General features: G+C 39.5%; 2 protein-coding genes across 2 annotated transcripts in view; one reads left to right on the top strand and one right to left on the bottom strand.

Moving 5' to 3' along the window:
* Positions 1-15255, top strand: part of MED12L (mediator complex subunit 12L) — a 335022-nt gene that overhangs the window by 99483 nt on the left and 220284 nt on the right. Inside the window, exons 12-14 of the mRNA XM_007446642.1 lie at positions 1901-2027; positions 5308-5522; positions 7789-7965. Of these exons, the coding sequence (XP_007446704.1) occupies positions 1901-2027; positions 5308-5522; positions 7789-7965 (519 nt within the window). The remainder of the gene's footprint in view (positions 1-1900; positions 2028-5307; positions 5523-7788; positions 7966-15255) is intronic.
* The window catches only part of GPR171 (G protein-coupled receptor 171), a 5543-nt gene continuing 2500 nt past the window's right edge, over positions 12213-15255 (bottom strand). The window contains exon 2 of the mRNA XM_007446635.1: positions 12213-13474. Coding sequence (XP_007446697.1) covers positions 12450-13409 — 960 coding nt within the window. The 5' untranslated portion in view covers positions 13410-13474 and the 3' untranslated portion in view covers positions 12213-12449. The remainder of the gene's footprint in view (positions 13475-15255) is intronic.

Below are 15255 nucleotides of genomic sequence, written 5' to 3'. Positions count from 1 at the left end.
TTTTGTGGTACGCGGGCCTCCCACTGCTGTGGCCTCTCCCGTTGCGGAGCACAGGCTCCGGACGCGCAGGCTCAGCGGCCATGGCTCACGGGCCCAGCCGCTCCGCGGCATGCGGGATCGTCCCGGACCGGGGCACGAACCTGCGTCCCCCGCATTGGCAGGCGGACTCTCAACCACTGCGCCATCCGTGAAGCCCGGGGCCTTTGCTCTTGCTGTTCCTCCCGGGTGTCACGCTCGGTGCCCCACTCTTTACATGGACGCTCCTGTTTCCGGAGGTGTCGCTTCCTGTCTAGCATTCCTGGCTCAACATGTGTCACCTCCTCAGGAAGCTCCTCCATCCCCACCTTAGGTGCAGGTAACGGCACCCACCCCTCGGCCCCTCATTCTCAGGTGGCTCTGTTTTACTTTCTGCATTGGCTTCTCAGTTCATGCCTGGTGCCCTCTTATTGCCTTCTTATTTAACGCCTATGAGAGTTAGCTTGACAACAGGGGCCTTGCTCACCCTGTTCAGTGTTGTGTTACTGATAATACACCTGCTTCCTATGACAGTATTAAAAAATGAAATAGGAAGAATATTTTCATAGACATCTCCTTCTGTTGGGAAAGCACTGTTCGCCAAATACAAAAGGCCATGTCGTTGAAATTGGGGCTTAGGGATATTGATGCTAAGGTGTAAACCACATGGCCCCTTTTACAATGGCCAAGTTAGGAAAAGCGTTTCATTGCTTTTTTTCCTACGTCTTGATGAATAGAATATATTCTACAGAGAATTGCAATGATTAAACCTCAGTAACTAAAGTTGAATTCCTCAAATTTCATTGCTCCTTCTGGATTGTTTTTATTGTGTCTTCCCCTCCCCGCTTGTGTATCCCAGAACACCGCCCACACCCCCACCACTCACACACACACACACACACACACACACACACACACGCACGTTCACACACACACACACACTCACACTAACACATTCACACACACATATACACACTCAGAAGAGGTTCACATATAGATGACAGTAATTTTAATAGGTGTAAATGTATTTATAGCTAAAAATGTATTCTCTGAAATGTTTAAGATAATTATTGATTTCTATTAATCAGTTTTCAAAATTTGACCTTTATAAAGAGAGAGTGGATTGAATAAATCATATCTAAATATAATAATGTTTTAATATTAAAATAGATAATGAAAATGGGAAGAATCAAAGGGATCTCAAAAAGAATAGAAAATGAGGTTCTGATTGCTTCTAAACTGTTTCTTTACCGGTCTTCCAACAAGTCCTGACCTTAAGAATGTAGACGTTAAACAGCTTCTCTAGATGTGTTTCATGAACTATAGAGATTCCAGGAGGTTCTGAGAGAGCTTCTTGGTGAAGTGTGATGAGTGAAGCAATCTTATTAGAAGAATAATGTTAGTTTTCTCATTTGATACCACACCTCCCCACCATACTCATAAATGCACTGCTTGACAAAAACAAACACAAAAGAATCAAGCACAATAATACATGCCCAAATATTTCTCGGAGGGAATACCATTAAACATGAACTATTTAAAAATGAAAACAACCTCAAATTATTTTTAGCAGTTTTGCATAGGGGTAATGAGTAGTTTATTGTACTATATTACACATTCAGCAGATATTCTTACTGTGCTGTGCAGAGTATGTAATTCACATGAATAATGTTTTTCACAGGTGTCTTTGAAATCATTTAAATTGTTCGGGGGCAGTTTCCCTCAACTTTTAGAAATTATATTCACTTATGATGCATGGCCCTCAAATAAATACAGAAATCTCAATGAATTTTGCCTGTTTTATCCAAGAACATAAATGTTAATAAAAAACACATTTCAAACTTGTCCTCTATAATTAACTTTGCCTGTTTATTTTTAATCTTAGAGATGTGGTGAATCAGAGGTCTTAGATGAGAAGGAGTCCATTTCTTCAGCCTCTCTTGCTGGATCTAGTTTGCCTGTTTTCCAGAATGTTCTGCTAAGGTTTTTAGATACACAGGCCCCCTCATTGTGTAAGTAAAGCTCTTTGCTTTTAGATCTTAAATAAGGGGATTGACCTTTTTTTTTTTGAAGTTGATCAGAAAGGGGAGAAAACCCTCCCCCCCTCCCTTATCTGTAATCTTATCAAAAGTTCTTTGTACTGAATATAATGCATATTTTACCACACAAAATTTTGTAGCCTATTTTCGATGGAGACTTTTATGCGATTTTAGAATCAGGCAATCTTGAAAGACTTAAAAATTTCCAGAGTTTTAATAGTTAAAACAATAAGTCAGCTCATTCCCTTGTGTTTGTTGGACTAATTTTCCCTTTCTAGACCTTTCTTACCAAAAGAGAGGAGCTAAGGTCCTGTGATGTTTATTATATATATATTGTGATTATGAACTTTCTCTTTTTGCACTGTTTTCTAAATTCTTGATTTTCTAACTTCTGACATTAAAAGGGGGAAAAAATAAAACAGAAGTACCTTATAAGCAGGTCTCTGATACAAGGAACTAGTTTGTAAAGATGGTTGGCTGCTTGCCTACACTCTCTCGGATGTTCATGTCCTATCATGTTCTTTTTGTGTCTTTATTCCATTGTTGGTGGGGAGAGGGGGATTTGGGGACTAAACAACCACCCAGTGGGTTCATACTGTAGGTGGAAACTTTAAAGAAATCATTTGTGTGAGCTAAGTGGGCTTGACCTTATTCTGAGGTTTTCATCTGACAAAGGACAGCAGGGAGGGTCTCAGGATAGATGGTGATGGAAAAACAGAAAAATGGCAAAAAGTGACAAATGATAGGAGAGAAAAGAGTGGAAGGTAGAGAAGGGAGCCATCTGTGGAGAGGAAAGAGGTAAAGCAGCAAGAAACAGCACTGCTTCCTATTCCTCTGAGGAGGGCCTTGTTTAGGGTTGAGTGACACCCGGGGGTGAGGTTCTTTTAGTTACTTGGTGGCTGCTCTAGGCTAGAGGGAGGACAAGAGCCCCAGCCAAGCTGGTGGTCGGAATGTAGGGAGCAGTGATGAAGCCTGGAGAAGGGAGCAGAGAAACGAAAGGACAGGAGAGATTCCGGAGAGGAGAAAATACATTGTCAGGGATGGAAGTCAGCAGCTCTGACTTACCTTGTGTCCTGGGGGAGACAGACATTTGCCCTTCGCTCCGCTCATCGTGTCCCCATTCCTGTTGCCAAAGAAATTTGGGAAGAACTTCCTCCTCCCACGCCTTGCTTGCTCTGGATCCCACTTACCGCTCTGTCAGAGAAAGCTCTTCTGCTTCTCTGAATCGAGCTTGCTCATCATTGGCTTTGAAGATGGGCGAGAGCATACACTTAGGCTTAAGGTTTAGGGCACTGAGTGTAGTATCCCCTGGATCCAGCTGTTGTCTTTATTGGTGTTTGTGAATGTGATGGTACCAGGGACTGAGCTTTGTAGGTTTAGTCTCAGTACTTCAGTCATTTTTTAACCTTCTCTCAAAGGTGCAGATACAGAGTTTTACAGCTGCGATATTAGAAGTCATAATGTGAGTGAAATAGACTGGCTATGACTTTAAAAAGATGGCACAGCTCCGTCTTGGGGCCCTTTTTATTCCATTATCCCTTTTTCTTTTCAGTGGATCCCACTCACTAGTTTTTTCCACTACCATCTGAATTATGGTTCTATTGTGAAGTCTCCTTTGAAAAAGTGCAAACCACTCTCCCCCAAAACACGGATGCACCCTAGGTAGAACAAACAGTCATGAGTCATGAATCATGAGCAGTTACAATAGTAAAACCAGAGGAAAGCAGTCTAGCCCTGCTTTTTTTTTTCTTACCTGAAATTTTGTGTGTTTGCATGATTACTTAGATCATCATTCATTTGCCAGGGACCAGTACCTTTAATCTAGAAATGGTGCTTAGAACACTGGATACTATTGATATTTTTCAGTTACAGTGGGACAAGCAAAACTGGTGTGCCACAGAAAAGGAAACCATAAACAAGACGAAAAGACAGCCCTCAGAATGGGAGAAAATATTTGCAAATGAAGCAACTGACAAAGGATTTATCCCCCAAATATACAAGCAGCTCATGCAGCTCAATATCAAAGAAACAACCCAATCCAAAAATTGGCAGAAACCTAAATAGACATTTCTCCAAAGAAGATATACAGATTGCCAACAAACACATGAAAGGATGCTCAACATCACTAATCATTAGAGAAATGCAAATCAAAACTACAATGAGGTATCACCTCACTCTGGTCAGAATGGCCATCATCAAAAAATCTAGAAACAATAAATGCTGGAGAGGGTGTGGAGAAAAGGGAACCAACCCTCTTGCACTGCTGGTGGGAATGTAAATTGATACAGCCACTACAGAGAACAGTATGGAGGTTCCTTAAAAAACTACAAATAGAACTACCATACGACCCAGCAATCCCACTACTGGGCATATACCCTGAGAAAACCATAATTCAAAAAGAGTCATGTACCACAATGTTCACTGCAGCACTATTTACAATAGCCAGGACACGGAAGCAACCTAAGTGTCCATCGACAGATGAATGGATAAAGAAATGTGGCACACATATACAATGGAATATTACTCAGCCATAAAAAGAGATGAAATTGAGTTATTTGTAGTGAGGTGGATGGACCTGGAGTCTGTCATACAGAGTGAAGTAAGTCAGAAAGAGAAAAACAAATACCATATGCTAACACATATATATGGAATCTTTAAAAAAAAAAAAAGGTTCTGAAGAACCTAGGGGCAGGACAGGAATAAAGATGTAGACATAGAGAATGGACTTGAGGACACGGGGAGGGGGAAGTATAAGCTGGGATGAAGTGAGAGAGTAGCATTGACATATATACACTACCGAATGTCAACTAGATAGCTAGTGGGAAGCAGCTGCATAGCACAGGGAGATCAGCTCGGTGCTCTGTGACCACCCAGAGGGGTGGGATAGGAAGGGTGGGAGGGAGGTTCAAGAGGGAGGGGATATGGGGATATACATATATACGTATAGCTGATTTTCTTTGTCATACAGCAGCAACTAACACAACAATGTAAGCGATTATACTCCAATAAAGATGTTAAAAAAATAAAACAAAAAAAATTAAAACAAAACAGAAAAACAAACAAAAATCCTGGTGTGCCAGTTCTGTGCAAAAAGCTAGAGCCTCATAATTTTCCAATAAATCCCTTATTTTGTTAAAAAAAAAAAAAAAAGAAAGAAGTAGTGAAAATATTGTTAAAATTAGTCTTTTTTTTTTTTTTTTATCCCCTACCCAGTTGAGGAAACTGATTCTTGATTGAATTTGTTTCTTTACAGCGGATCCAGACAGTGAATGCGAGAAGGTGGAATTTGTGAACCTGGTGCTGCTCTTCTGTGAGTTCATCCGGCACGACGTCTTCTCCCATGACGCCTACATGTGCACCCTCATCTCTCGAGGAGACGTGTCCATCACCGCCTCCACTCGGCCCCGGTCGCCAGCAGGAGAGAATGCAGACGAGCACTATGCAAAGGACCATGACGTGAAGATGGAGGTATGGCCCTGGGAGGGGTCTTCCACCCCCAGAAACCAGACTCTGCTGGGGAACCGCTGTCAGAGGGATTATGTGGTGGTGGAAGGGCGATCGTTTCCAGCTGTACTCTTCTTGCTTCAAAGCTCACTTATCTCTGCTTCTCGCTCACACACAAAAAATTTGGACTGTAGTTTATATCTTCTAGAATTTTCTTTTGGATATGCTAAAACTAGTAATGAAAAGATTTGACAGGCTATCTATCACATTTTTCATTGGATTGGAATTATATTCTTCCAGTTTTACGTATTTCTTATCTCCAGTTTTCCTTTAATGTGGAGCCTCAAAATTGGACTTGTTTTGGCCCTAACATCCTGTCTGTTTTCATTCTAAGGAGCATCTTTTCTCCAATGTATCATTCGTTACCTATATCACTCTTTTATACGTACGTTTTTGTCATAACACATCGTATTTCCATTTCAATTAATTAAAATTTAATCTCTCTCAAATGTTGCAGAATTGCTCTTTTTAACAAATTACTTTATACTGTGTGACTTTATAATTTTCTGCCAATGTCTTGTATTTTGGACATTGTCCCAGATACTTATGGAAATTTTCGAGGCAAAATACATGAAGTTGGTGATGGGAAATAGTAGAAAATGGTGAGAGATTGTGACAGTTTTTTAAAAATAAAGCCTCATATTGGTTCTGAGAGAGTTTAAGCATATGCTATGATGATATTTTAAAAATAGTGGCTATCCTTGTAATTTAAAAACCTGCAATTAAAATTGCACATGTGAATTTGTAGTTTGTACTCTTAAGATTTTTGAAAATTATTTCTTTAATGTAAATACTTTGGTTTCTAAATTTGTCCACAGTAGAAGTTAAAAAGAGTAAAAAATAAAGTTACTTTACCTGTTTATGCTTTTTCTATGTTTCTGTTTTCTCTTTTCTATTTTTGGACTTCAAGGTATCTTATTATCTTAAATATACTCTTAGATTTTTCTTACTGAAGCAAGTTGGTGAGCATGTGGCTAGGAATACCCCCAAGAAGGAAATTATGGCCAGTTTGTTTTTAATCAGGAAGTTTGTGTCCTTTCTCCCTTAAAATATCACGGAAGTTAAATCTTTTTCATCATGAGGACAAATAATGTGACTTTGTAAAGCAATGGGTGTCTTAACTTCCTTTTCTTTTTATTGAGAAAAAAAGACACTAGGGGGAAAAGGGACATAAGATGGTTTAAAATGTCACTGTCATGTTTTAACTCCAGCTTCTTTATGAACTACAAAATTTACAACGTGACTTTCTTTCTCTGGCAATTATTAGGAACAGGCTATTATGGCGCATATGGGCATTGACTCAGGAACTGCTAATATTTTTGATGAAGTAGACAAGAGTGACTTTAAAACTGACTTTGGTTCGGAATTTCCAGTAGGTTCAACCTTCAAATTCTTATTGACCATTAACCACTCCTCCCCACCTCTGCCCCCACTGTCTCTGTCCTTCTGCCCCTTGCCCTGTGCACTGGAATGAACTGTGTACTTGTGATGTAAATGTCATCCTCTCACATTCCACCTGAGGCCTCAGTTAATCATCTCATGCAGTTATCTCATTTCACCTCATCCTCAGTTTTGGCTGCCTTGCCTCCTTTTGTACATTCTAACTCTCCCATCCTCCTGGTTGACTGTGACTCCTTTGTTCATTTAGAGATGATTATCTCAGGAATACATGAATGTCGTTTCATCAGGACAGCCCATGTTGATTTGCTGAATGTGTGTTCAGCTTCTCAATAACAACTTTCCTGGCTCTGGACTTGTTATACATTCTTCTACTTTATCTCGGTATAATTACAACGTGTTCTTCCTCAGGGATCTCAATGTGTAACTAACTCTTTATGAAAACACATGTTGGTTGGGGTACAGACTAAAACCTTTAGAACTGTTGTTCATGAGTTTTATTAGTGAATTATTTCTGTGTATATGTTTTTCTAGGAAATGTAGCCCTATGAGGAGAACACTTACCTATAAGTCTGATTTTATCTCTGGTCCTCCAGGAAATGTAGCTGTGCACATTTCTTACGTGTGTGGTTGTCATTGTCGCATCTTCAGGATGGGGGATGATGCTAATGATCTGAATATGAAACTTGTGCAAATTAACACAGTCTGTTATTTTGCTCATTGGTTCAATAAGGAAAGGATATGGTGTGAGTGTCTTGTGGGTTTGAAATTCTGTGTTTTAGTTTTGCTCTCTTTCATTTACAATCTCCAACATTTGTTTTACATGACTTAGATTTTTTCTCCCGTGCCTGGAGAGTCCTGTGAGAATGCTAACCCTTCCCTGGGCAGAAGAATGTCAGTTAACGGTGAGAAGCTGTTGAAGAGAGAAAAACCAAGGGAGTTAATTTTTCCATCTAATTATGACCTCCTACGACATCTGCAGTATGCAACCCATTTTCCCATACCTCTGGTAAGTCACAGCTTGTCAGTTGGCAAAACCTGATTATTTCACTGCAGGGTCATTGACCATTGATTATTCAACTACTTGCCTGAGTACGACGTACGATAGCAGGTGAGTTTTTGCTTTCACTAATTCTTTTGTTATTGCTTCTTATCATGTAGCTTATGTGCTCATGTAGTCCAAGTTAGTGGTGTGATACTACTACTGGCTGGCTAGATTTAACAGAATTTTCTGTGTTAATGTCCTTTTATTAAGAGCGTCTGAGTCACTGCAAATGATGTTTGAATGTGTTTTCCTACCTCAATTTGAAACTCATTTACTGAGTAGCTTCTATGCACTGTATTGTTGTAGGTACTTTTGGTATTATACAGATGAGTAAGGATTTGTGGGCACAGGAAAGATGAATAAGACAGGAGGGAGACAAATGTCTATAAAATGACGAGCGCCAAAATAAGTGCAGTAATTAAGTAAAAACCCAAGTGTCCACTGGAAGGAGAACCGTTTGACATTCCTGCGTCTCTTCCACTCTCAAAGAATAAATATTGGAAGCGGGGAGAGCATTTGGTTGAGAAATCGGTTATGGCTTCATAGAAGAGGCTGTGTATGAGATGGACTTGGATTTTGACCTGTTGACTTTAAGAACTGGGTAGTATATGGAAAATAGTTGCCAGGAAATTTAGTGTTTTGAGTCATAACAAGTGATATGCTTTATTCTGAAGGGAAACAAGCTAGTTTTTTTGATATTTGTAGTGAAAATGGGGCCAAAATTTGTAAATTTTTTTTTTTTTTTTTTTATTCTTAGGTTCACTATCTTTTCCCCTGGAGTTTTATTTTAAGTGTAATTTCAGTGAGTCTTTTTTTTTTTTCATTGAAGACTATTGTTATTATTATTTTAACAAAAAATGTAATTTTGAGGTACATATTATGTTATTTCCTGGATATCTTTGAGGGGTTTTGATCTCTAGGCTAAATATTTTCTTAAATTTGTTTATTTTTTGGTTATTTTTGAACACTCTCCGAAATGACTTTCAAAATCACTACACCCATATATTTTTTTTCTTGTTACAATTGAGAACCCCTTGTTAATTTTTCTATGCCCGGGGCTATATCAAAAGTAGCTACAGTTTTTTCTTGTTCATCGCTGGCTGAATATATCAATAGTTTTCAGCTGCTACCTGTAGGCATCACTCATTTCCCATATAATGGAATAACTTCACAGTTTATTTAGGGCAGCCAAAAGAGTAGCGTGATATTTTAGAGATGTATCCTGAAGAATTCATGGCTGGACTATCATGATGTCTGTGATTTGTTTTAAAATAGAGTCAAAAAGACTCCATGCTGAAGTCTGGAGTTAACAGTAAAATGCACCGGCGTTAATTTCCTAGTTTTGACAAATGCACCGTGGTATGTAAGGCATTAGCTTTAGGACAAACTAGATGAAGAGTATGTGGGAACTCTCTGTACTATCTTTATACCTTTCCTGTAAATTTTAAATTTTATTCCAAAATAAAAAGTTTATTTAAAAAAATGGACAGGGGAAATGAAGGAAAGGAAGTATGGCAAAAAGTTGAAAATGGTTCAAATTGGTTGAGAGTTCTGTGCTCTTCTCTTGGGTGAGCAGCGCTTTGGACGTCCCCGTCGCCCGTGTGTGGGTGTGAGAGCAGGGGGCTGCCCAAGCATGGACTCCTTTCCTCTGCTGTTCGCGTGACCTTTGGTGACACAGTGGTTCCCAGCACTTAGCATTCTCAAGACTGTCCCCTTCCTTAGAGGAAAGAGCATGAATGATGTGACGATAAAGCCTCACGATGAGTTATGACATAATTCAACTGTAATGTGCAATCATAAAAGAACTGCTAGAAAACTGATGTTGTAGGGTACAATTTTTTAACAGCCTTCTCTCACCAGTTGTCCAGAAGCTCTTTTCCTGGGAGGGAAATTTAGAATAAGCCATCAAAAATGGGGAAATAAAAGTATATATTAATAGAACAGTGACGTTAGGAATGCTGTAGTGAGTCTGGTTCTCTTCCTTAATAAAAGGGAAAACTCGACTAGCCAGTCATGCATGTGAGGAGAATATAAGAATATGATTAAAAAAACAAATTTTTTTTTTTCTTTTTCCTCTCCTTTGTCTCTCAAATGTGGCTCTAGTGAGTGAAGGCCAAGGAGAGAAGACTAAAAGGGGACTTGACCAAAAGATTCAGGAAAGTAAACTAGTTTCATATATGGTCGTATATGAATGTCTTGATCTGCTCATCAGTAAAAACATGTTCTTAGATTGCCAACAAGCACAGGTTCTAGTGTCTAGGCATTCTCCCAGCCTGTACCACAGGTGAGTCACTTACACCCTGTCCGTGTTAGATATGTGATGCCGACTGGGGTTCCTATCATTAGCACTAGCTAGCTGGAGTTTGTCCAGTACCTACCCTGTTATAGGTGTAAGAGACACTTTTTTGTGCATTTTCTCCTTTACTGTTCTATTCAAACTCAGAGAATGTATTGTAAAATTGTGGATAGGAGTAGTGTTTAGGGTTCAAGCTTCAGAAAATAGTTCTCAGTGCAGAGCTAAAATATGAGTCTGGAATCAAACTTGTTTTGTTAGCTTCCAGGAACACCATTTCTTTCTTTCTTTTTTTTCTTTCCCCATCCTTCGAGGTCATTTATTCATTTATTTATTTTTATTGAGGTAATGTGGGTTGATAACATTATTATGTTTCACGTGTACAACGTTATATGACTACTTCTATATCCACTACAGCCGCGGTCCCCAACCTTTCTGGCACCAGGGACCGGTTTCATGGGAGACAGTTTTGCCACGGATGGGGTGGGGGAATGGCTCAGGCGGTAACGCGAGCGCTGGGGAGCGGCAGATGAAGCTTTGCTCGCCGGCCCGCCCCTCACCTCCTGCTGTGCGGCCCAGTTCGGACAGGCTGCGGACCAGTAACAGTCCTCGGTCTGGGGGTTGCAGTCCTTCCCCTCTGGTAACCACCACTCTGTTCTCTGTGTTTGTTTTTGTTTGAGGAATACCATTTCTTAATCATTGCAGCTAATGCAAATGCATTACCAATTGTTTTAATGTGGGCTTTTATAACTGAAACAAAAAAAAAGATACAAAGTCTTAGGTATGCTTGTCTAAACTTTTCAGCCTTCTTTTCCCTAAATAAGTATTTTATTTATTACCACCTATTGAATCCTTTCTGCATTACTGGCATTTGAGAGAATTTGATCAGTGGGTTGTGACGCTGAGAGTAGAGTCACCCATTCTTTAAACTGCCGGCCCTACATGGGGTCAGACTCATCTTCAGGACCTGGCCGGCACCCATCAGCCCAGCACGTGCTGCATTTCTAAGGCCTTGCTATGTGGTGTCCGCCTGTCTATTCTAAGACCATGTGACTAGTGCTATTTTCCCAAACCTTTGATGTGAGTTCCAAAACAGTAGTTTCAGCAGTTCGTATAATTTAACAACCCCCCTTGAAAATGTTATGGGGTCTATTTCATATTGCTACAAAATAATACTAAGAAATCACTGGATTTGTCATTACTAACAGTAGAAAATCTTTATTTATAGCCTACAGGTAGAATATAAGGACATATAATACATTAAAAACTATCCATGTATTTCCAAGCCTTTTAAAATTAAGCTTAAAGAAAAGCTTAAAAGAATTTTAAGCTATTGTGGTAGGAAACAATTAGCTATTAAAAATTGGAGTAGTGAGCTAAAAGGTTACCATTTTTTTTTTTTTTTTTTTTTTTTTTTTTTTTTTTTTTTTTTTTTTTTTTTTTTTTTTAGCGGTATGCGGGCGTCTCACTGCCGTGGCCCCTCCCGTTGCGGAGCACAGGCTCCGGACGCGCAGGCCCAGCGGCCATGGCTCACGGGCCCAGCCGCTCTGCGGCAGTGGGATCTTCCCGGATCGGGTCACGAACCCGTGTCCCCTGCATCGGCAGGCGGACTCCAACCACTGCGCCACCAGGGAAGCCCAAAAGGTTACCGTTTTTGAAGTGATGGATTAAAACAAAATCAGGCACAGCACAGGTGGTTTCATGTAAAAAGTCAGCTGGCTTTTTTTTAAATTTTTTTTTAAGCGATCTAAAGGACTTTAAATCGTATTGCTGAAGGGCTTTCTGGAAACTTATATGGAGATTATTTTGCATATTTCTATCAGGAAGTCAGTTCAAGGCCTTTAAATGAATACCTCATGAATACTTCAGTCTGTGTCATAGAGGTCATTTAGATTTCAAGGATATTGCAGCGTTTATGTTGGTGCAACAAGACGTTTTAGTTTTTTGTACAAACGTTTGGGTTAAGGAGCATCAACAACCACAAGAGTACTGCTTGACTTGCATTTAGAAACAGGGTTTCTCAGTGAACCAAGCCACATTTGCTAGCTGCCTGTGTTTTTACTTATGGAGGCTCTTTTTTCCCTCCTTCCCAGCAGTTTTGTACACTCAATTGTCCAGTAAGGCAGGAAAAGATAGCGTGAGAAAATCCCATATTTTATGCATTGTTTTCACAACTTGATTTTTCTTTCTGAGCCTTGGTCTCCTTACGTGAAGCAAACGTCTCCGTGACCTTTAAGCGGAAAGCTTTTGAGAGGTGATAGTACAGGATCGGATCAAAACACAGGTTGGACACAGCCAGCAGCAGTGTGGCCTCTTTGGCTTTGAAAAGTGAAATCCTGGTGGAGCAGTCAGATATGACCTCTGTCTGGCTGAGGGTGTATGGGATTCGGACAATGTGATAAGGAACAAAACATATGATGTAGGCTGTAGTCACCAAAAGTATCTTGATGAGAGCTTTTTTCACATTTGGATAATTTTCATTATCTTTGTTTCTGTAGAGTTGTCGAATGACAAGGCAGTTCGATATTAAGATGATGGCTGAGAAATTTAAGAATATTGCTATGCATATGAAATTTGTCAGCAAATGCCAGTTTCTTCCAAACTCCTTTTTGAATTCCACGCAACCCACGTTGGGCTTTTCCTTCATGTCTTTGATGGGAATTACCATGTTTGGTACCATTATAAGAAGGACCATTAACCATACAACAGTCGATATCATTTTGGCAAATCCAGGTTCTTGTATTCGATAAATCTTGCAGCTGTATGTCAACTGAAGACAGCGATCAATGCTAACAAATGCTAGGAAGATAATTGATAAGTACATATTAATGTAGATGAGGCAGGCTGTTACTTGGCAGTGGAATATCCTCAGCTTCCAGGGTGCCACGCCCAAGTCGACAATGATTTTTACTGGTAATGCCAGAGTAAGCAGGAAATCGGCTGTAAGCAAATTAATTAAGTATATGCTTACACACCTGTGATTTGTGTTTTTCTGTATGAAAGCCCAGGCTGCAAAACAACTCCCAATAATTCCAACAAGGAAAACTAAATAAAAAAAATATGTGAATGGCTCCAGGTCTCTGTAAACTGGGCAGAAGGTAGAACTGTTGGTCATCCTTACTCTCCCTCAAGATGACACAGTCCCCCCCCCAAAAAAAAAAAAAAAAAAATCCAAAGAATCTGTTAAAATAGAAAACAAAGGGGAGAGAAGGGAGGTTAATAATTCAAATTGGATTATTATTTTCTTCAAACACAATTGCATTCACAAAACCACGGTCACAGTCTCTCTGCTTCTTAGAATTTTATTGGTGAACTTACTAGATTGTGTGGACCGGTAGGAACATCTTAGATTATGAGGAAGCCTGGGTTTTCCATGGTCTGATTTTATGATTTGGGGAAATCCCACATAGGTTGCTTCTAGAAAGGACAGTTTTGACTTCACACTTTTGCATTCTGATAGCTCTTTTGTTACCAGTTGCCTTGGAAGTTAGTTTGCAGAGGAGATAAGTGAACTGAAATTCTGAGAAATAGAGAGAGGAAGCAAAAAAGGTTTGGTTGTGGCGGAGCCTGAAGAGCTCTCAATGAGGCTTCCTGGCTTTCTGTTCTCATAGATTGACAGAGCTCTTCATGCTAGCGGAACCTAGGCTGGAACCTAGGGGAGGTGAGGAAGGGCAGAGAATTGTACTAAAATGTAAAAGATTCTATCTAAAATGTAGGCCTTTTATTGTGTAACCCACTAGAACATTTTCACAGTGGGAACTTCATTTCGTTTTTCTTTTTTTTGGCAGAAAAAGTTGGAGGATTAGACTCTGGTCTTGCCTTGTTGCGCTAGATTTGTGATGGTACAGACCTGTGCTATCCAGTTTGGTAGGCTGCAGCCACCTGTGACCATTAAGCCCTTGAAATGTGACCAGTCCAAATTGATGTGTGCTGTAAGTGCAAAGTACCCACTGGGTTTTAAAGATTTAGTGTAAAATATTATAAAGAATAGTGCAAGTAGTAAAATTGTACTATTTTATGCAAATAGTACAACAATTAGTAAAATATGTCTTTAATTTTTATATTGAGCACATCTTGAAATGATATTTTTGATATATTAGGTTAAATATATTATTAAAATTAATTTAGCCTGTTGCTTTTTGCTTTTTTAAGTGTAGCTGTGAGACAATTTTAAAGTACCTTTGTGGTTTGCTTTATATTTCTCTTGAACAGTGCGTGTATAGTTGTTTCCATGTCAGTGTTGGTGAGAAGTTTGACTAAGAACGTATTTTAAAGGTTTCTAGGGCAAGGATGTATGCTTCCCAAAGAGAAGCTCGGTTATATACGTAGATGTTTGAAAACATCTAACTTTAACACTTGAGGCTTTTTGGGTTTTTTTCTTCTTCTTTCATTGTGGGTTTTGCAGCACTCAGGGCTAGAAGTTTAAGACCTGCCCTCAGAACCATTGTGATCATCACTGATGGTGACAAAATCTTGTCACGTTCCCTTCAGATCTGGAACGTTGGGTGATTTATAGCGCAAGTTAAAACAAACTGGGGATCATTTATTCCCTTTGACCCGGTCTAGTCAAACTCATGCTCTTTGGGCCACAGGTATTCTTCCTGGTGCTACTTCCTGATAAACACCCGCCTCACACATCTTAAACACCTTTCTTCCTTTGTTTTAATAATCAGAAGATCGCTTTTGTGTTCTGGCAAGAAAAAATTGATGTGTGGCTTGTAAAAATAGCAAATAGTAAGTATAGTGGCTGTGAAGGCCAAGCAAGCCCATTCTCTGAAACGTCCTTTTAAAAAACAAACAAGAACTTCAGAAGCCTTTCTGAATCTTAATTCTCCTAATTATTTAATGATCCATTATGTACCTCTTGGGGTGAAACGGTATGCAAGTGGATGGATAAGGCAGATGTACATAAAACTTTCTAAGTTGAAGTGACATTTAAAGGGTATAGGTCCTTCGCCTTT

Source organism: Lipotes vexillifer, unplaced genomic scaffold (assembly GCF_000442215.2).
Source record: "Lipotes vexillifer unplaced genomic scaffold, Lipotes_vexillifer_v1.1 scaffold727, whole genome shotgun sequence".
NCBI classification, from domain to species: domain Eukaryota; kingdom Metazoa; phylum Chordata; class Mammalia; order Artiodactyla; family Lipotidae; genus Lipotes; species Lipotes vexillifer.
Note: the sequence above shows the minus strand (reverse complement) of the source record. Positions and strands in the feature narration are given on the sequence as shown.